The 22734-nt window shown below is 49.8% G+C and overlaps 1 protein-coding gene across 1 annotated transcript in view; it reads left to right on the forward strand.

Moving 5' to 3' along the window:
* The first annotated feature begins 12042 nt into the window (after positions 1-12042).
* LOC132836196 (membrane-anchored junction protein) overlaps positions 12043-22734 on the forward strand; it is a 77480-nt gene continuing 66788 nt past the window's right edge. Inside the window, exons 1-2 of the mRNA XM_060855524.1 lie at positions 12043-12143; positions 18612-18657. Of these exons, the coding sequence (XP_060711507.1) occupies positions 12043-12143; positions 18612-18657 (147 nt within the window). The remainder of the gene's footprint in view (positions 12144-18611; positions 18658-22734) is intronic.

The raw sequence follows: 22734 nt of genomic DNA on the forward strand, positions 1-22734 counted from the left end.
GTGGGCACTAACGGATCCCTCGTGTCAGGGGTTGTGGGCACTAATGGATCTCCCGTGTCAGGGGATGTGGGCACTAATGGATCCCTCGTGTGAGCGAGTGCGGGCATCAACGGAAACCTCGTGTCAGGGTGTGTGGGTACTAACGGATCCCTTTTATCAGCGGGTGTAAGCACTAACGGATCCCTCATGTCAGGGGATGTGGTCACTAACGGATCCCTCGTGTCGGGGGTGTGGGCATGAAGAGATACCCATGTCAGGGTCTGTGGGCACTAACGGATCCCTTGTGTCAGGGAGTGAAGGCACTAACGGATCTCTCGTGTCAGGGTGTGAGGGCGCTAATGGATCCCCTGTGTCAGGGTCTGTGTGCACAAACGGACCCCTCGTAGTCAAGGCATGTGGGCACTAACAGATCCCTCGTGTCGGGGGTGTGGACACAAATGGATCCCTGTGTTAGGGGATGTAGGCACAAACGGAACATTGTATCGGGGTGTGGGGACTAACGGGTCCCTCGTGTCAGGGGTGTCGGCACTAACAGATCCCTCGTGTCAGGGTGTGTGGGCACTAAAGGATCCCTCGTGTCAGGGGTTGTGGGCACTAACGGATCTCCCGTGTCAGGGGACGAAGGCACAAACAGATCCCCCAGGTCAGGGGACGTGGACACTAACAGATCCCCTGTGTCAGGGGATGTGGGCGCTAACAGATCCTAGTGTCAGGGGGATGTGGGCACTAACAGATCCCCATGTCAGGGAATGTGGGCACTAACAGATCCTCGTGTCAGGGGGTGTGAGCACTAACAGATCCCCCGTGTCAGAGGATGTGGGCACTAACAGATCCCCCGTGTCAGGGGATGTGGGCGCTAACAGATCCTAGTGTCAGGGGCTGTGGGCACTAACAGATCCCCATGTCAGGGAATGTGGGCACTAACAGATCCTTGTGTCAGGGGGTGTGGGCACTAACAGATCCCCGTGTCAGAGAATGTGGACACTAACAGATCCCCGTGTCAGGGAATGTGGGCACTAACAGATCCTCGTGTCTGGGGGTGTGAGCATTAACAGATTCCTTGTGTCAGGGGATGTGTGCACTAACGGATCCCTCGTGTCAGGCTGTGTGGGCACTAATGGATCCCTTTGTCAGTGTGTGTGGGTACTAACGGATCCCTCGTGTCAGGGGATGTGGGCACTAATGGTCCCTTTTGTCAGCGGGTGTGGGCACTAACAGATCCCTCATGTCAGGGAGTGCGGGCACTAGCGGATCTCTAGTGCCAGGGGGTGTGGGCACTAACAGATCCTCGTGTCAGGGGGTGTGGGCACTAACAGATCCTCGTGTCAGGGGATGCGGGCACTAACAGATCCTTGTGTCAGGGGGTGTGGGCACTAACAGATCCCCGTGTCAGGGAATGTGGGCACTAACAGATCCACGTGTCAGAGGATATGGGCACTAATAGATCCTCGTGTCAGGGGTGTGGGCCGTAACAGATCCCTCATGTCAGCGGGTGTGGGCACTAACAGATCCCCCGTGTCAGGGGTTATGGGCACAAACAGATCCCCCATGTCAAGGGGTGTGGGCAGTAACAGATCCCTCGTGTAAGGGGGTGTGGGCACTAATGGATCCCTTGCATTAGGGAGTGTGGGCTCTAACTGATCTCCCGTGTCAGGGGATGTGGGCACTAACAGATCCCTTGTGTCAGGGTGTGTGGTCACTAACAGATCCCTGTGTCCGGCGGTGCGGTCACTAACAGATGCCTGTGTCAGGGGGTGCGGACACTAACAGATCCCCATGTCAGGGGATATGGGCACTAATGGATTCCTTGTGTCAGGGGATGTGGGCACTAACAGATCCCTCGTGTTAGTGTCAAGGTGTGTGCGCACTATCAGATCCCCGTGTCAGGGGTAGTGGTTACTAACGGATCCCTCGTGTCAGGGTGTGTGCGCACTATCAGTCCCCGTGTCAGCTGTTTTGGGCACTAACGGATTCCTCGTGTCAGGTGTTGTGGGCACTAACGGATCCCTCGTGTCAGGGAGTGTGGGCACTAACAGATCCCTTTTATCAGGAGGTGTAAGCACTAACAAATCCCTCGTGTCAGGGGGTGTGGGCAGTAACATCCCTCGTGTCGGGTTGTGAGCACTAACGGATCCCTGTGTCGGGATGTGGGCACTAACAGATCCCTCGTGTCAGGGGTTGCGGGCACTCACGGATCCCTGTGTCAAGGGGTGTGGGTATTAGCAGATCCCTCGTGTCAGGGTGTGTGGGCATGAACAGATCCTTGTGTCAGGGGTTGTGGGCACTAACGGATCTCCCGTGTCAGGGGACAAAGGCACAAACAGATCCCCCATGTCAGGGGACATGGGCACTAACAGATCCCCCGTGTCAGGGAATGTGGGCAATAACAAATCCCTCATGTCCGGGCACTAACGGTCCCTTTTGTCAGCGGGTGTGGGCACTAACGGATCCCTCGTGTCAGGGAGTGCGGGCACTAGCAGATCTCTCATGCCAGGGGCTGTGGGCACTAATGGATCCCCCGTGTCAGGGTGTGTGGGCACTAACAGATCCCTCGTGTCTGGGGGTGTGGGCACTAACAGATCCCTCGTGTCAGGGGGTGTGGGCACTAACGGATCCCTGTGTCAGGGAGTGTAAGCGCTAACAATCCCTCATGTCAGGGGGTGCAGGCACTAACAGATCCCTCGTGTCGGGATGTCGGCACTAACGGATCCCTTTTATCTGAAGGTGTAAGAACTAACAGATCCCTCGTGTCAGGGGTTGTGGGCACTAACAGATCCCTCATGTCAGAGGATGTGGGCATGTACACATCCCTCATGTTAGGGGGTGTGGACGCTAACAGATCCTTCGTGTCAGGGGGTGTGGGCGCTAACAGATCCCCTTGTCAGGAGATGTGGGCACTAACAGATCCTTCATGTTAGGGGGTGCAGGCACTAATGGATCCCTGTGTCAGGTGGTGTGGGCACTAACGGATCCCTTGTCTCAGAGGGCGTAGGCACTTTAAGATCCCCGTGTCAGCGGATGCAGGCACTAACTGACCCCTCATGTCAGGGGTGCGGGCACTAACAGATCTCTAGTGTCAGGAGATGTGGGCACTAGCAAATCCCTCGTGTCAGGGGGATTGTGGACTAACGGATCCCTCGTGTCATGGGATGTGGGCACTAACAGATCCCTCGTATCAGGGAGTTTGGACACTAACGGATCACTCGTGTCTTGGGATGTGGGCACTAACAGATCCCTCGTGTCAGGGGATGTGGGAACAAACAGATCAGCATGTCAAGGGTTGCGGACACTAACGGATCCCTGTGTCACTGGATGTGGACACTAACAGATTCCTCATGTCAGGGGGTGTGGTCACTAACGCATCCCTCGTGTCAGGGGGTGCGGGCACTAACGGATCCCTTTATTAAGGAGGTGTAAGCACTAACGGATCTCTCGTGTCAGGGGGTGTGGGCACTAACGGATCTCTCGTGTCAGGGGTTGTGGGCACTAACGGATCTCCCGTGTCAGGGGATGTGGGTAATAACAAATCCCTCGTGTCAGGGGTTGTGGGCATGAACAGATTCCCGTGTCAGGGGATGTGGGCACTAACAGATTCCTTGTGTCTGGGGGTTTGGGCACTAACGGATCTCTCGGGTCAGGGGATGTGGTCACTAACGGATCCCTCGTGTTGGGAGTGTGGGCATGAACAGATCCTTGTGTCAGGGGATGTGGGCACTAACGGATCCCTTAATTAAGGAGGTGTAAGCACTAACAGATCCCTTGTGTCAGGGGGTGTGGGCACTAACGGATCTCTCGTGTCCGGGGACAAAGGCACTAACAGATCCCTCGTGTCAGGAGATGTGGGCAATAACAAATCCCTCGTGTCAGGGAGTGTGGGCACTAACGGTCCCTTTTGTCAGCGGGTGTGACCACTAACGGATCCCTTGTGTCAGGGAATGCGGGCACTAGCGGATCTCTTGTGCCGGGGGTGTGGGCACTAATGGATCACCTGTGTCAGGGGCTGTGTGCACTAACGGACCCCTCGTGTCAGGGGATGTGGGCACTAACAGATCCCTCGTGTCGGGGTGTGTGGGCACTAACAGATCCCTGTGTCAGGGAGTTTAAGCGCTAACATTCCCTCATGTCAGGGGGTGCAGGCACTAACAGATCCCTCGTGTCGGGATGACGGCACTAACGGATCCCTTTTATCTGGAGGTGTAAGAACAAACAGATCCCTCGAGTCAGGGGTTGTGGGCTCTAACAGATCCCCGTGTCAGGGAATGTGGGCACTAACAGATCCCTCGTGTCAGGGGTTGTGGGCAGTAACGGATCCCTCGTGTCAGGGTGTTTGGGCACTAACGGATCCCTCGCGTCCAGGGGTGTGGACACTAACAGATCCCTCATGTCAGGGGTGTGGGCACTAATGGATCCCTTGCATCAGGGAGTGTGGGCACTAACTGATCTCCCGTGTCAGGGGATGTGGGCACTAACAGATCCCCCATGTCAGGGGATGTGGGCACTGATGGATTCCTCGTGTAAGGGGATGTGGGCACTAACAGACCCCTCGTGTCGGGGATGTGAGAACGAACAGATCAGCATGTCAGGGCATGTGGTCACTGGATGTGGACACTAACACCTCCCTCGTGTCAGGGGGTGTGGGCACTAACAGATCCCCCGTATCTGGGGATGTGGTCACTAACATATCCCTCGTGTCAGGGGATGTGGTCACTAATGGATCCCTTGTGTCAGGGGATGTGGGCACTAACGGATCCCTTGTGTCTGGGGGTTTGGGCACTAACAGATCTCTCGTGTCAAGGGATGTGGGCACTAACAGATCCCTCGTGTCTGTGGGTGTGGGCACTAGCAGATCGCTCGTGTCAGGAGGGGTAAGCATTAACAGATCCCTCTTGTCAGGGTGCGGCCACTAACGGATTTCTCGTGTCAGGGGGTGTATGCATTAAAAGATCCCTCATGTCGGGGATGTGGGCACTAACAGATCCCTCGTGTCAAGAGGTGTGGGCACTAACAGATCCCCGTGTCAGGGGCTGTGTGCACTAACAGATCTCCCGTGTCATGGGGTGTGGGCACCAACTGATCCCTCAAGTGAGGGGATGTGGTCACTAACGGATCCCGCGTGTCAGAGGTTGTGGGCACTAACGGATCCCTCGTGTCAAGGAATGCGGGCACCAACAGAAACCTCGTGTCAGGCTTTGTGGGCACTAACGGATCCCTTTGTCAGGGTGTGTGGGTACTAACGGATCCCTTTTATCAGAAGGTGTAAGCACTAACGGATCCCTCATGTCAGGGGATGTGGTCACAAATGGATCCCTCGTGTCAGGGGATGTGGGCACTAACGGATCCCTCGTGTCAGGGTGTGTGTGCACTAATGGACCCCTGTGTCAGGGTCAGTGTGCACGAACGGACCCCTCGTGTCAGGGGATGTGGGCACTAACAGATCCCCCATGTCAGGGGATGTGGTCACAAATGGATCCCTCGTGTCAGGGGATGTGGGCACTAACGGATCCCTCGTGTCAGGGTGTGTGTGCACTAATGGATCCCCTGTGTCAGGGTCAGTGTGCACGAACGGACCCCTCGTGTCAGGGGATGTGGGCACTAACAGATCCCCCATGTCAGGGGATGTGGGCACTAATGGATTCCTCGTGTCAGGGAATGTTGGCCCTAACAGACCCCTCGTGTCAGGGGATGTGAGAACGAACAGATCAGCATGTCAGGGCATGTGGGCACTAACGGATGCCTGTGTCACTGGATGTGGACACTAACACCTCCCTCGTGTCAGGGGATGTGGGCACTAACGGATCCCTTGTGTCAGCGGGTGTGGGCACTAACAGATCCCTCGTGTCAGGGGATGTGGTCGCTAACATATCCCTCGTGTCAGGGGATGTAGTCACTAACGGATCCCTCGTGTCAGGGGATGTGGGCATGAACAGATCCGCGTGTCAGGGGATGTGGGCATTAACGGATCCCTTGTGTCTGGGGGTTTGGGCACTAACGGATCTCTCGGGTCCGGGGATGTGGGCAGTAACAGATCCCTCGTGTCTGTGGGTGTGGGCACTAACAGATCCCTCGTGAAAGGAGATGTAAGCATTAACAGATCCCTCGTGTCGGCGTGCGGGCACTAACAGATCCCTCGTGTCAGGAGGAGTAAGCATTAACAGATCCCTCGTGTCGGGGTGCGGCCACTAACGTATCTCTCGTGTCAGGGGGTGTAAGCATTAAAAGATCCCTCGTGTCAGGGGATGTGGCACTAACAGATCCCTCGTGTCAGGGGGTGTGGGCACCAACAGATCCCTCGTGTCAGGGGGTGTCGGCACTAACAGAGCACTCATGTGAGGAGATGTGGTCACTAACGGATCCCTCGTGTCAGAGGTTGTGGGCACTAATGGATCTCCCGTGTCAGGGGATGTGGGCACTAACGGATCCCTCGTGTGAGGGAGTGCGGTCATCAACGGAAACCTCGTGTCAGGCTGTGTGGGCACTAACGGATCCCTTTGTCAGGGTGTGTGGGTACTAACGGATACCTCGTGTCAGGGGATGTGGGCACTAATGGTCCCTTTTGTCAGCGGGTGTGGGCACTAACAGATCCCTCATGTCAGGGAGTGCGGCACTAGCGGATCTCTCGTGCCAGGGGTTGTGGGCACTAACAGATCCCTCATGTCAGGGAGTGTGGTCACTAACAGATCCCTCGTGTCAGGGGGTGTGGGCATGAACAGATCCTTGTGTCAGGGGTTGTGGGCACTAACGGATCTCCCGTGTCAGGGGACAAAGGCACAAACAGATCCCCCATGTCAGGGGACATGGGCACTAACAGATCCCCCGTGTCAGGGGATGTGGGCAATAACAAATCCCTCATGTCCGGGAGTGTGGGCACTAACGGTCCCTTTTGTCAGTGGGTGTGGGCATTAACGGATCCCTCGTGTCAGGGAGTGCGGGCACTAGCGGAACCCTCGTGCCAGGGGGTGTGGGCACTAATGGATCCCTAGTGTCAGGGGGTGTGGGCACTAACAGATCCCTCGTGTCAGGGGGTGTGGGCACAAACGGATCCCTGTGTCAGGGTTTGTGGGCACTGACAGATCCCTCGTGTCAGAGTGTGTGGGCACTAACAGATCCCTTGTGTCAAGGGGTGTGGCCACTAACAGATCCCTCGTGTCGGGATGTCGGCACTTACGGATCCCTTTTGTCAGAGTGTGTGGGCACTAACAGATCCCTGTGTCAGGAGATGTGGGCACTAACAGATCCCTCGTGTCAGGGGTTGTGGGCAGTAACTGATCCCTCGTGTCAGGGGGTTTGTGCACTAACGGATCCCTCGTGTCATGGGATGTGGGCACTAACAGATCCCTGTGTCAGGGGTTGTGGGCACTAATGGATCCTTCGTGTCCGGGAGTGTGGGCACTAACGGATCCCTCATGTCAGGGGATGTGGGCACGTACACATCCCTCGTGCTAGGGGGTGTGGGCGCTAACAGATCCTTCGTGTCAGGGGGTGTGGGCGCTAACAGATCCCCTTGTCAGGAGATGTGGGCACTAACAGATCCCTCATGTTAGGGGGTGCAGGCACTAATGGATCCCTGTGTCAGGTGGTGTGGGCACTAACGGATCCCTTGTGTCAGAGGGCGTGGGCACTTTAAGATCCCCGTGTCAGGGGATGCAGGCACTAACTGATCCCTCATGTCAGGGGTGCGGGCACTAACAGATCTCTAGTGTCAAGAGATGTGGGCACTAGCAAATCCCTCATGTCAGGGGGTTTGTGGACTAACGGATCCCTCGTGTCATGGGATGTGGGCATAACAGATCCCTCGTATCAGGGGGTTTGGACACTAACGGATCACTCGTGTCTTGGGATGTGGGCACTAACAGATCCATCGTGTCAGGGGGTGTGGGCACTAACAGATCCCTCGTGTCAGGGGGTGTGGGCATGAACAGATCCTTGTGTCAGGGGTTGTGGGCACTAACGGATCTCCCGTGTCAGGGGACAAAGGCACAAACAGATCCCCCATATTAGGGGACATGGGCACTAACAGATCCCCCGTGTCAGGGGATGTGGGCAATAACAAATCCCTCATGTCCGTGAGTGTGGGCAGTAACGGTCCCTTTTGTCAGCGGGTGTGACCACTAATGGATCCCTCGTGTCAGGGAGTGTGGGCACTAGCGGATCTCTCGTGCCAGTGGGTGTGGGCACTAATGGATCCCCCGTGTCAGGGGCTGTGTGCACTAACGGACCCCTCGTGTCAGGGGATGTGGGCACTAACAGATCCCTCGTGTCAGGGGGTGTGGGCACAAACGGATCCCTGTGTCAGGGAGTTTAAGCGCTAACGATCCCTCATGTCAGGGGGTGCAGGCACTAACAGATTCCTTGTGTTGGGTTGTCGGCACTAACGGATCCCTTTTATCTGGAGGTGTAAGAACAAACAGATCCCTCGTGTCAGGGGTTGTGGGCTCTAAAGATCCCTGTGTCAGGGGTTGTGGGCAGTAACGGATCCCTCGTGTCAGGGTGTTTGGGCACTAACGGATCCCTCGTGTCCAGGGGTGTGGGCACTAATGGTCCCTTTTGTCAGCGGGTGTGGGCACTAATGAATCCCTCGTGTCAGGGAGTGCGGGCACTAGCGGATCCCTCGTGCCAGGGCTTGTGGGCACTAACAGATCCCTCGTGTCAGGGGTGTGCTCACTAACAGATTCTTCGTGTCGGGGGTGTGGGCATGAACAGATCCTTGTGTCAGGGGTTGTGGGCACTAACGGATCCCTTTATTAAGGAGGTGTAAGCACTAACAAATCCCTCGTGTCAGGGGGTGTGGGCACTAACGGATCCCTCGTGTCAGGGGATGTGGGCACTAACGGATCCCTTGTGTCTGGGGGTTTGGGCACTAACAGATCTCTCGTGTCAAGGGATGTGGGCACTAACAGATCCCTCGTGTCTGTGGGTGTGGGCACTAGCAGATCCCTCGTGTCAGGAGGTGTAAGCATTAACAGATCCCTCTTGTCAGGGTGCGGCCACTAACGGATCCCTCGTGTCAGGAAGTGTGGGCACTAGTTGATCTCTCGTGCCAGGGAGTGTGGGCACTAATGGATCCCCCGTGTCAGGGGGTGTGGGCACTAACGGACCCCTCGTGCCAGGAGATGTGGGCACTAACAGATCCCTCGTGTCAGGGGGTGTGGGCACAAACAGATCCCTGTGTCAGGGAGTGTAAGCACTAACAATCCCTCATGTCAGGGGGTGCAGGCACTAACAGATCCCTTGTGTCGGGATGTCGGCACTAACGGATCCCTTTTATCTGGAGGTGTAAGAACTAACAGATCCCTCGTGTCAGGGGTTGTGGGCTCTAACAGATCCCTGTGTCAGGGGATGTGGGCAATAACAGATCCATCGTGTCAGGGGTTGTGGGCAGTAACGGATCCCCCGTGTCAGGGTATTTGGGCACTAACGGATCCCTCGTGTCCAGGGGTGTGGGCACCAACAGATCCCTCATGTCAGGGGATGTGGGCACTAATAGATCCCTCATGTCAGGGGTTGTGGGCACTAACGGATCCTTGTGTCGGGGGTGTGGCACTAACAGATCCCTTGTGTCAGGGGATGTGGGCACTAACGGATCCCTCATGTCAGAGCATGTGGGCACTAACAGATCCTCGTGTCAGCGGGTGTGGGCACTAACAGATCCCCCGTGTCACGAGTTATGGGCACTAACAGATCCCCCGTGTCAGGGGATGTGGGCAGTAACGGATCCCTCGTGTCGGGGGTGTGGGCACTAACAGATCCCTTGTGTCAGGGGATGTGGGCACTAATGGATCCCTCGTGTCGGGGGTGTAGGCACTAACAGATCCTCGTGTCAGGGGGTGTGGGCACTAACAGATCCCTTCTATCAGGTGGAGTAAGCACTAACAGATCTCTCGTGTCAGGGAATGTGGGCACTAACAGATCCCTTGTGTCAGGGGGTGTGGGCACTAATGGATCCCTCGTGTCAGGGGATGTGGGCACTAACAGATCCCTCATCTCGGGATGTGGGCACTAACAGATCCCTCATGTCAGGAGTGTGGGCACTAACAGATCCCTCATGTCAGGGGGTGCAGGCACTAACAGATCCCTCGTGTCAGGGGAGGTGGGCACTAACAGATCCCTCGTCTCAGGGGATGTGGGCACGAACAGATCCCTTGTGTTAGGAAGTGTGGGCACTAACAGATCCCTCGTGTCAGGAGTGTGGGCACTAACAGATCCCTTGTGTTAGGAAGTGTGGGCACTAACAGATCCCCTGTGTCAGGAGTGTGGGCACTAACTGATCCCTCCTGTCAGGGGATTTGGGCGCTAACAGATCCCTCATGCCAGGGGGTGCTGGCACTAACAGAACCCTCGTGTCTGCCAGGAAAAGGTGGTTTAAAAGGTCTACAGTGGTGGTTGGTACTGATGGTTCCCAATTTAATTTAGACTGTGGGACACTGAATGAATCTGGATTCCTGCTGCCATCTTCACGCTGTGGCTAAGGGTTAAATAATGCCCCACGGCATCGAGTGCAGGGCACCATCACCCTCCCTCCCCTTTCTCACATTTTCTCTTTGAAAAGTCTGTCCAAGATCCCCCCCCTGGCTTTTCTATTGCTCTCATTTTATCCAATTTACTTCGGTAGGTCACGGTTGAACCTGTTTCCGATGCCCTTTCACCTCTGACTTCCTCGCTGTGCAACTTGGTGGGGTTGGTCGCACACCTCACCCCCAAATACATAGCACCATGTCGCATCGCTGGGTTTGAGGGGGCACAATTCCAGGCCGGCACCCCTCAGGGGCAGGACTGAGGGAATGCTGAACTGTTAGAGGTGCTGCCTTTCAGGCGAGGTGGTCAACCCTGGCTCCGTCTGCCCTTGCCCATCCTCCATGGTGCCCTCAGCCCAGTGTTTATCCCTCAGCCGGCCGAAGCAAATTATCCTTCGCCGTTGCTGGGAGGTGACTGTGCACAAATTATATGAAGCCATGGTTCTCTCCAAGACAACAGTGACTGCTTTTTCAGGTGTAGGGGCCCACCAGCTCAGTTCTCTAGTTTGTGCCGCTAACTGCGTGGGTTCAGTTCCTGCACCAGCTGAGTTTACCATGAACAGTTCTCCTTCTCAACCTCTCCCCTTACCTGGGGTGTAGTGACCCTCAGGTTAAATCACCAGTCATCTGTCTCTCTCCCTCCCCTTCCACTCTCTCTGCCCCCCCATCTCTATCTCCTCCCTGCCCCCTCTCTATCTCTCTCTATCCCCCCTCTCTCTCTCTTTCCTCTCTGCCCCAATCTCTATCTCTCCCTCCCTCTTCTCTCCCCGCCTCTCTCTCTCCCCCTTCTATCTCTCTCTCCCCCCTCCCCCCCTTCCCACTCTCTCTTCCCCCTCCCCACTCTCTTTCCCTCCTCTCACCCCACTCTCTCTCCCCCTGCTCTCTCTGTCTCTCTCCCTCCCACTCTCTCCCCCTCCCTTTCTCTCCCCTCTCTTCCCCCCCACTCTCTCCCTCTCTACTCTCTCTCCCCTCTCCCTCTCCCCTCCTCTCTCTCACCTCCTCTCCCCACCCCCCCGCACCGCTCCTCCCCCCTCTCTCTCCACCCTCGCCCCCTCTTTCTCCCCCTCCCGCCTCTCACCCCCCCCCTCTCTCTCACCTCCTCTCCCCCCCCACCCCACCCCACACCCCTCCTCCCCTCTCTCCCCCCGCTCTAATGAGAGAGCAGCCCGATGATCCTCTAGGGCAAGGCTGGCTTTTATACACTTCAAATAGTACTTAATTTACTGTGAAGCACTTTGAAATGCCCAGAAGTCATGAAAATGGCCGTATAAATCTTTCTCAATTCCCCTCTGCTGCATTTGTTATTTGCCTTACATCTGCATCTTCTGTTTATCACCCTCCTGCTGCTACTCTGTTGCAGAATTAAGTTTCAAAAATGTTATTAAATTTTCTCTCTGTCTTTTCTACCCTTAATCGCCCCCTTCTCCCTTCTCCCCACTTATCTCTGGTTTGTCATTCCACCAAAGCCCTTGGCGTTCTTCCTAAAGGTTGACTCTTGCTTTATTCTTGTAGAATTCCTGCAGTGTTCCCAATGCCGCTGAAAGCATTCACCTATCCGCTACCCGCGACCAGGTTTGTCCATGCAGGAAGGACCGTCTACAAACTGAAGATGCGTTACAGCTACCACATCAAGTAAGTTAAGGACTTTGTACCAACGTTCTCATGGTTTGGCTGCCTCAGTGATTCAGCCAGGAGATTCTCACATCGCAGACCGAGGCTCAGACAATGGTGAGGATATTCAAAATGCTGGGCCACTTGTGAGCTTCATAAAGGACTTCACCTCTGGCTCAGCTAATCTGCTGAATGAAAACCAAAAGAACTGCAGAACTGCAAAATAAAAACAGGAATTGCTGGAAAAGCTCAGCATCTGTGAAGAGAAATAGTTAAAGAGTTAACGTTTCAGCTCCAATGACTCTTGCTCAGAAAGGCCTGGACAGAGTGGACGTTGGGAAGATGTTTGCATTGACTGGAGAGCTGAAGACACAAGGGCATAGCTTAAGAGTAAAGGGAAGACCCTTTAGAACGGAGATATGGAGAAACTTCTTCAGCCAGAGAGTGGGGAAACGATGGAATTCACTGCCACAGAAGGCTGTGGAGGCCAGATCATCGAGTATATTTAAAGCAGAGATAGAAAAGTTCTTGGTTGCCAAGAGGTTAGAGGGGAGAAAGCGGGAAAATGGGGTTGAAAACCTTATCAGGAGAAAGTGAGGGCTGCAGATGCTGGAGATCAGAGTCGAGAGGGTGGTGCTGGAAAAGCCCAGCAGGTCAGGCAGCATCCGAGGAGCAGAAAAATCGACGTTTCGGGCATAAGCCCTTCATCAGGAATCCATTCTTGATGAAGGGCTTTTGCCCAAAATGTCGATTCTCCTGCTCCTCGGGTGCTGCCTGACCTGCTGTGCTTTTCCAGCACCACCCTCTCGACTCTGAAAACCTTATCAACCATGATTAAATGGCAGAGCAGACTCGATAGGCCGAATGGCCTAATTTCTGCTCCTATCTCTTGTGGTCTTATGATCCTTGTGGAACACCGTTGGTCGCAGGCCTCCAGTCTGAAAAGCAACCCTTCACCACCACCCTCTGTCTTCTATCTTTGAGCCAGTTCTGCATCTAAATACCTAGTTCTCCCTGTATTCTGTGTGATCTCACCTTGCTAAGCAGTTTGCCGTGAGGAACCTTTGACGTGACAATGGCAGGTTTTCCTAAAGGACAATCGTGAACCATTGGCTTTTTACAAGAATCAGTGATTGTGTGACAGTTATTATTTCCTGAGACTGGCTTTATATTCTAAATGCCAAGGTGAGATTGAACCCAGGTCCAGGGAGCATTGAGCTGAGCTGGATTACTGGTCCAGTGTCATTCCATTGTGGTGCCATATCATGTGAAGCACCATTGCAGGGTTTATAAGGTAACAGGTGCTAAATAGATATAGGTTGTTGCATATGATCATATACCTACTGTGTTCCATGCTGGGTTTGCTGGCTTAGAATATAGAACAGAGAACAGCACAGCACAGGAACAGACACTTTGCTGCGCAATGTTGTGCCAAACATGACGCCATGTTAAAGTAATCCCTTCTGCCTGTCCATATCCCACCATTCCTTGCTTATTCACATGCTTATCTAAAAGCCCCTTACATTGTGTCTGTCTCCAGCACTACCCCAAACAGCATGTTCCGGGCACCTTCTGTGTAAAAAGACTTGCCTCTTACATGTCCCTTTGAACTTTTCCCCTCTTACCTTAAATGAATGCCCTCTAGTATTACACATTTCAACCCTGAAAACAGATTCTTGCTGTCAACCTGATCAATGCCACTCATAATTTTATAAACTTATATTGGGTCTCCCCTCACCTGCTTTTCCTGAGGAAACAGCTCTACTTTGTCCACTCTCTCCTTCTAGCTCACACCGTCTAATCCAGGCAGCTTCCTGAGAAACTTCTTCTGCACCTCTCCAAAGCCTCCACATCCTTCCTGTAGTGTGGCAACCAGAATTGAATGCAATATTCTAAAAGGGCGGCCTAACTACACTTTTATAAGCTCACTTCCTGTCTCTTGTACTCAGTGTCTTGACCAATAAAGGCAAGCTTCCCATCCACTTTTCTTACAGCCCTATCTATGTAGCCACTTTGGACGATGGAGCTATGGACTAGAACCCCAAGATCCCTCTGTATATCAATGCTGTTAAGTGTCCTGCCATTAACTGTATTCTTTTCCTTAACATTATCACCTCACACTCGCTCGGATTAAACTCCATCTGCCTTTTCTCTGCCCATATTTGCAACTGATCTATATCCTGCTGTATCCCTTGACAATCTTCTACATTATCCATGACTCCATGTGTCATCTGCAAAATTACTAACCCATAGACCTTAAGACAAGGAGCAGAAATTAGGCCATTCAACCCATCAAGTCTGCTGCACCATTCAGTCATGGCTGATAAGTTTTTCAACCCCATTTTCTCACTTTCTGTCAGTAACCTTTGATCCCCTTGGCAATCAAGAACTTATCTATCTCAGTTTTAAACGTACTCAATGACCTGGCCTCTGCAGCCTTCTCTGGCAGTGAATTCCACAGATTCCCCGCTTTCTGGCTGAAGAAGTTTCTCCATATCTTCGTTCTAAATTCTTCCCTTTATTCTTAAGCTGTGCCGCAAGGTCCTCATCTCTCCTACCAATGGAAGCATCTTCCCAACATCCACTCTGTCTAGGCCACTCAGTTTTCTGTAGGTTTCATCGGATTCCCCCCACCCCCTATCCTTCTAAACTCCATCGAGTATAGTCCCAGAGTCCTCAAACATTCCTCATATGTTAAGCCTTGCATTCCTGGGACCGTTCTTGTGGACGTCCTCTGGACCGCTCCAGGACCAATGCATCCTTCCTGATGTAAGGGGTCCAAAATTGCTCACAGTACTCTAAATGTGGTTTGACCAGAACCTTATAAGCCTCAGAAGTACATTCCTGCTTTTATGTTTTGGACTTCTCGAGATGAATGACAACATTGTGTTTGCTTTCCTAACGACTAACCCAACCTGCCTTCTTCCAGACAGCTAATCTTCTATCCATGCTATTTCCTTGCCGCTAACACCATGGGCCCCACCTTACTCAGCAGCCTCTTGTGTGGCACCATATCAAAGGCCTACTGGAAATCTAGACAGATAATATCCATTGGCTCGCCTTGGTCTAACCTGCTCATTACCACCTCAAAGAATTCATGGCTTGGTCTGGTTAGCATCACTCTCTCTCCCCACTGATATGGAGGTGTCAGTGTTGGATTGGGGTGGACAAGGTCAGAGGTCACATGACACCAGGTTATTGTCATAGCATGGAAACAGGCCCTTTGGTCAAAACTGGTCCCTGATACCCACTCAGCCAGTTCCAATTGCCTGCATTTGGTCCAGATCCCTCTAAATCCTTCCCATTCGTGTACCTATTCAAACGTTTTTTAAATGATGCTATTGTACCTGCCTCAATCACTCTCTCTGGCAGTCCATTCCATTTACATTCACTGTGTGAATAAGTTGCCCCTCAGGTCTTCTTAAACATTTCCCCTCTCACCTTAAACCTACACTCTCTAATTTTCAATTCCCCCGTCCCTGGGAAAAAGACTATATACATTCATCCTGTCTATACCCCTCATGATTTTATACACATTAGTAAGATCACTCCTCATTCCAAGGAATGAAGTCCAACCTCTCCCTATAACTCAGGCCTACTAGTCCTGGCAACATCCTCGTAAATCTTTGTGCTCTTTCCGGTTTAACTATGTCTTTCCTATAACATTGTGACCAAAACTGTATGCAGCACTCCAAGTGTGGCCTCACCAACAACTTATACAGCTATAACATAGCATCCCAACTCCTATACTCAGTGCCTAGACCCATGAAGGCCAGCAAGCTAAATGCCTTATTCACCACCCTGTCTCCCTATGACGCTGCTTTCAAAGAATTAAGTACTCCTAAGTCCCTCTGTTCCACAACAATAGTCCACCTGGTTTATTTGGAGTCACAAGCTTTCGGAATGCTGCCCATTGTTAGGTGAAACGAGGAGAAGCATACAGGCACAAAACTTATAATCAGAGACCTCAAACAAATGGTGTGAGTGGAGTGTCCAGGCTGAGTAATAGATCTCTGCAGGTAATCTAGAGTGTCAGACAGTCTGAGTAAAGTGTTAACAGCCGAATAGCATACAAAGACATAATCTACAGTATAATCTGATGAATTGAGGCAGAGAGATAATTACAAAAAATTAAAAATAAAGTGATGCTGGAGACAAATTGAGTGACTAGAATAACCTGATAGGTATAAGAATTGTATGCCAAGGATCTAACCAAAGTAAAAGTACCCATCTTAATTAGTTTACACACTTTTGGATTGATTTGGGGATGCCGGTGTTGGACTGGGACGTACAAAGTGACAAATCACACAACACCGTTATAGTCCGACAGGTTTACCTGGAAGCACACTAGCTTTCGGAGCGACCCTCCTAGTGCTCCCGGTTAAACCTGTTGGACTATAACTTGGTATCGTGTGATTTGTCACTTTTGGATGAGTTGTTACTTTGGTATGCAATGTCACTCTTACACGTATCATATTATTCCAGTCACTCGGTTTGTCTCCAGCACCATCTTATTTCTAATTTTCTCTAATTATCTGTCTGCCTGAATTAATCGGATTATAGGTCATCCCTTTGCATGCTGTTCGGCTGTTGACACTTTACTCAGATTGCCTGATACTCTTGAATACCTGCAGAGATCTATTATTCAGCCTGTCAATACTGCATTCACACCATTTGTTTGAGGTCTCTGATTATAAATTCTGTGTGCTTCTCCTCATTTCACCTGACAAAGGGGCAGCGCTCTGAACACTTGTGATCTCAAATAAACCTGTCGGACCATAACCTGATGTTGTGTGACTTCTGACCTTGTCTCCACTGAGACAGGGATTCGAGTCCCAATCTCAAGAGTTGATGGCCAAGGAGCTTACATACATAATGCAGCCAGACAGCTGGAGAATCCACCTTTAAGTCCTAACAACAGAGGCCCATTGGCAGGTTGTAAATCCAGATATTGCCAGTCAGCCATTTGACGGAAAGAAATCAGTGCTTCTACTATCAGTGTCCATAGCTGCGGGATGCAGCATGCATGTAATGGTGTGCACTGCTACAGCAATGCAGCAGGGTGATGGTTCAGTTGGCCTGGATGGCTGGTGGAGATCGGTTTGGTGTCACCAGCTCCGGATTCGATCCCTGATCCAGCTGTGGTGAATTCAGGACCTACCTTCTCGGCCTACCCATGATGGCAATAACTGCACCATGATTTGGACCAGCAATTGGGGAGAGAACTCAAGAAGCGTGAGAGAGAAAAAAAAACGACCATTTCTGGAGCCTTTATTCTGTCATGTTATGTAGTCAGATTGTGCTTTTTTGCCGCCTTGTGACTCCATTTGCATAGCATTTCTATAAATCCCGGTACAAACCTTACCCACCTCCAACTCCCTAACAGTGGTGTATCCACAACACATAGAGTCATACAGCATGGAAAAGACCCTTCGGTCCAGTCAGTCCATGGCGACCATAATCCCAAACTAAACTATTCCCATCAACCAACACTTGCCCAAATATTTCATATTAATTTACTTACCTAAATGTCTTTTAAATGTTGTAACTGTACCTGCATCCACCACTTCCTCAGGAAGTTCATTCCACACACAAACCACTCTCTGTGTAAAAACAAAAAAAAACCCTCATGACTTTTTTGAATCTTTCTCCTCTCACTTTAAAAATAGATCCCGTGGTCTTGAAATCCCCATCCTAGGGAAAGGACACCGGCCATTCGCCTTATCTATACCCCTCATGATTATAAATCTCAATAAGGTCACCTCTCAACCTCCTACACTCCAGTGAAAAAAAATCCCAACCTATTCAGCCTCTCCTTATAGCTCAAACCCTCCATTCCCAGCAACATCCTGGTAAATCTTTCCTGAACCCTCTCCAGCTTGATAATACCTTTCCTATAACAGGGCGACCAGAACTGGACCCAGTACTCCAGAAGAATGCCCTGTACAACCTCAACGTGACATCCCAACAGGACTAGAGTGAGGGGTTGCAGAAGGCAGTTCACCACCACCGGGGACAATTAATGAGTGTCAGCCCAGCCAGAAAAGTCTACATCCCACAAACGAATAAAAAAAAAACTCCCAAGTCCCACAACTGTTTGACTCTTTCCTCCTCCGAATGCAAATTACTTGACTGGAACTATCTGCAGCAGTCTCTCTCCAACTTGAAAGACATTTGCACAAAATGCAAATCCAAGCTGGTGAGTTTTGGGTGAGTGGGCGATCCTAGTCACTCTTGTGTTATGAAGCACTTTATTATTTAAATTCTTTTTAACAATGCGTTTTTTATTCTGTCACACAAACTAGCACTGCTGCCCTTGCATGTGGGGAGACACAGAAAAATGTGGAAACTCACAGTTCAATCTGATAAATTGCTTTCTTTATCCCCAGGGCTCAGTAATTCTGCACCTAGTTGTTCAAACAGATGTGCAAAACCATTGCTGTTAATCCTGACTGTTTACCGTGTTACTCTTTCCATTGGTTTTTCCAGGGAGGACATGGGGATTGACAGAGAGCAAGTCAGGCAAGAATTGGAGGTAGGGAATTCATGTTCCACTACTTCAGAATACAGGTACAGGAAATTAGAAGGGAAGGATGTTTGACTCATTTCAAATGTACTACCAGAATAAAATGGGAAAGGTGGTATCTTTGAAAAGGTGGATTTCACAGATCATGACCTGGAGATGATTTCCCCTGAATTTGAGTGGAATTCACAGTAGAAGTTGGGTTTTCTGGCCACACTGACGAACCAGGTCAAATCAACGGTTCCTGGCCAGACGGGGAGAAGGGTGGGCTGTATGGATAAGATAAAAGACAAGAAACAATAAAGCACACTCTCTGATCCGGCTGACCTGTTGGACCACTCTTCTAACTGAAAGCAAAACCAAAAGCCTTCCTGGGTCTTTGTGAGTCCTCATCCTGCCCACTCATGAATCCTCTGTATCATTTTTTTAAATACAAAAACCACCCAGGGAGAACTCAAAGCTCTTTCCCAACTCCCTGTCTGAAGGAGATATTTCGGCGCCACCACATCTGCAAGAGAAACAGCACAGAACCACTCTTAAGATCAGGCTTATCACGCTTTCAAATTTCGTTACTATCCCTTTGCTCTCCCATCTAAGTATATATATTGTAAGAAGCTGAGGTTGCAGCACAGACTTCACATTGTCACATCCTGCCAATCTGAAATAGACCAATTTAAGGATACTGTTTCTTTTCTGCCAGCCAACCAATCTTACTTAGAATCCCTACAGTGTGGAAACAGGCTCTTTGGCCCAACAAGTCCACACCGAGCCTCCAAAAAGTCACCCACCCAGACCCATTCCCTTATTTCCTCTGCATTTCCCCTGACTAATGCACCTAACAGGCAATTTAGCGCGGCCAATTCACCTAACTTGCACATCTTTGGATTGTGGGAAAAAACTGGAGCACCCGGACGAAACCCACACAGACATGGGGATAACGTGCAAACTCCACACTGTCGCCCGAGGCTGGATTCAGACCCAGGTCCCTGGTTCTGTGAGGCTGCAGTGTTGACCACTGTGCCACCCCACTTCTGTCCATGCGAATATGCTGTCCCCTATACCATGAGCTGCTACTTTGTTCAGTAACATTTTATGCAATGCCTTGTCAAATGCCTTCTGAAAATCCAAGAACATTATGTCTACAGGCGTCCTGTATGTTACTCCTTGATAAAGCTTCAATAAATTAGTTAAACACGTTTTCCCTTCACAAAATCACGGTGGCTGTTCCCAAAAACCTTGGGTTATTCTAAGTGCCCAGTTACAAACTCCTATTGATCAATTCTGACAACATCCCCAAGATGGACATTAAGTAACTGGCATATAGTTTCCGTGTTTCCTGCCTTCCACACCCTTTTCAAACAGATGAGTTAGGTTTGCTGCTTTCAAATCAGATGGAAGCTTTCTGGAATCTAGCAAATAGAAAAATCAATACTAACCCACCAGTACCTCATTAAACATCACTTTTAAGACCCCGGAATAAAGTCCATCAGGACGTGGGGACTTGTCAGCTACAGCACCACCAGCTTGCCTAGAGATTGTAATTTCATTAGGTTTGACACTGCCTTTCATCTCTTGATTTGCAAATATAATTAGAATGTCTCTGTATCCTCAATAGTGAAGACAAATGCAAAATATTTGTTAAATTTGTCTGCTGTTTCTTTATTATCTACAATGACCTCTTCATCTCATTCTCATTCTCTGGCGAAGCAACACTCAATTGACATTTTTATTTTTACATGTAGATAAAACATCTTGCTATCTGTTTTTCTAGCTAGCTACCTCTCAGACTCTAATGTATTTATCCTTATTAATAATGAGACATTCTCTGCTGTGATGTATATTCTGTACCGTTATCTGATAGCCATTCAACTTTGTGCAATTATACACTTTTTTCGTAAGTTTAATGCTTTTCTTAGCTGCTTTCTGTAAACCTAGATGGTGGCTTTTCCCCTTATAAATATAATTGTTCTGACTATTTTGAAATGCCCCATTAAATGCCCTCAGTTGATCAATTCCGTAGCCAGGGTGCCAGGTCACTTTAGTTAACTCAGCTTTCCTGCACACATAATTGCATTTTATTTAAGTCTAAAATAACAGTCTTCTGCACTTCCCTGCATCTGTAACATTGTATTCTGCATTCTGTTCTGCCACCGTAATGCACTTCGTCCGCTTCAATCTCTCGATATAGGATACTTTTCACTGTATCTCGGCACATGTGACAACAACAAATCAAACTCAAACACTGTCTCCCTTTCAAACTGAGTGTGAATTCAGTTAGAGGTCTGAGGTCTTGAAATAATCCTGTCATATTACACAGTCCACCAAGTCTAGTATAATTTGCTGTCTAGCTGGTTCCAGAACATTCTGACTATTCCTAACGTCAACCCAAACCAATTCCATATCCCGATCTCCTGAACCAAGATCATGTCTAATTAATGCATTAGTTCCATCCTCGATTGACAATGCTTTCCTTCCACCTTTACCCAGCTTCCTATTCTTCTTGAATGTCATATACCCCACAATATTCAGGACCCAACCCCTGTCATCATTCAGCCAACTCTCACAGAAATGCGATCATATTTATTTTCTTCAGTGTGCATTATTGTTATGATCCCAGCTGAAGTTAAGTCTGGACATATCAGATCTCAGGGTGATAGATCGTACGTTTTAAATAATGGTTACCATGGTGGTCAGTCACTAAACAGTCACTAAACATAGTCAAGTGAGTCTGTCAGTGTCCTTTTAACAAAAGTACACAAAATAAAAAGCAAAGCACTGTATAAGATAATTTAGAAAGATCTTAGGCATAAACAAATCAAAAATCAACCCTTTTCCCAGTAATATTCTTTACAGTACATCAATCCAGTGAAGTCTCATTCCTATTGAATCTCTTTCATTTCTTATTTAATTGATGAGGTTATAAGCATTTCCTTTCAATTACTTTCTAAATATTCACCAGTTATGATTCTGGCATTTCCACCTTTTTCACTGACATTTACTAACTAAACTGGAAGGAAAACCTTGATTACTTAAACTGCAAAAATTATTTTAAGATTTCTTTCTAGCTTCGAAAGCATTGCTTTCCCCAAACTAAGCTGCCTTCCTGCTAGTGTGAGACTGCTCTCCTGAGCTCAGTCTACTAGTGGCCCCTGATATCAAACTTAACTACAAAATTCATCAATTAACTCCCAAGTAGTTGATATAGTCATTTAACGTAAGTCACAAATTTCCTTTGAAGAAGCTGTCTGAATGCATTGTTAAAAGATGACTTTCTAACCTACGTCAAGTCACTTTTACAGAACTGCAAGCTAAAATGCATTTTTCCCCCTCTTTCAAATCCAAGTTTCCAAATCATAACAACATCCTGCAAATAGTGGCTCAGAGGTTAGCACTGTTGCCTCATAGCACCAGGGACTCAGTTTTGATTCCAACCTCGGGCGACTGTATGTGTGGAGTTTGTACATTCTCCCTGTGTCTGCTCTTCCGGTTTCCTCCCACAGTATAAAGACGTGCAGGTTAGTTGAATAGCTATGCTAAAATTTTGCCCATAGTGTTCAGGGGCGTAAAGGTGAGATGCACTTCTCAGGATTAAATGCAGAGTAGTAGGGGGATGGGTCTGGCTGGGTTACCAGTCGGGCCTGTTGGGCCTGTTTCTACTTTGTAGGAATTCTAAAAAAAACTGCATCGTACTATCATTTTGTTTAATTTGCTATGAATGCTACGTGCATTCAGATACAGAGCCTTTACTTTTGTCTTTTTGTTGTTTTTGTAATATCTAGTATTGTATATTCTCAGGTTGGTTGTGTCTATCTCTTCCTAACCTTCATTTGCTGGATTATTATTTTGCATTCCTGCTTTTATGATACAGGGGGTCCCTGAGTTACAAACATCCAACTTACGAATGCTTGTACTTCCAAATGTGATCCCGTGTACAAGGGTGTAATTTTAAAGGCCCAACATTTCCTGTACCTCCTGTTGTGGGGAAAATCACCAGCCTTGCAGTCAGAGTCTGGGTTCAATGTCAGAGTTTGTTGTACAGGAGACAACCGGAGCTCCGGGGAGAGAAAGACACCAGCAGCACAGTGGTCA

This window comes from Hemiscyllium ocellatum, chromosome 46, assembly GCF_020745735.1.
Source record: "Hemiscyllium ocellatum isolate sHemOce1 chromosome 46, sHemOce1.pat.X.cur, whole genome shotgun sequence".
Taxonomy (NCBI): Eukaryota; Metazoa; Chordata; class Chondrichthyes; order Orectolobiformes; family Hemiscylliidae; genus Hemiscyllium; species Hemiscyllium ocellatum.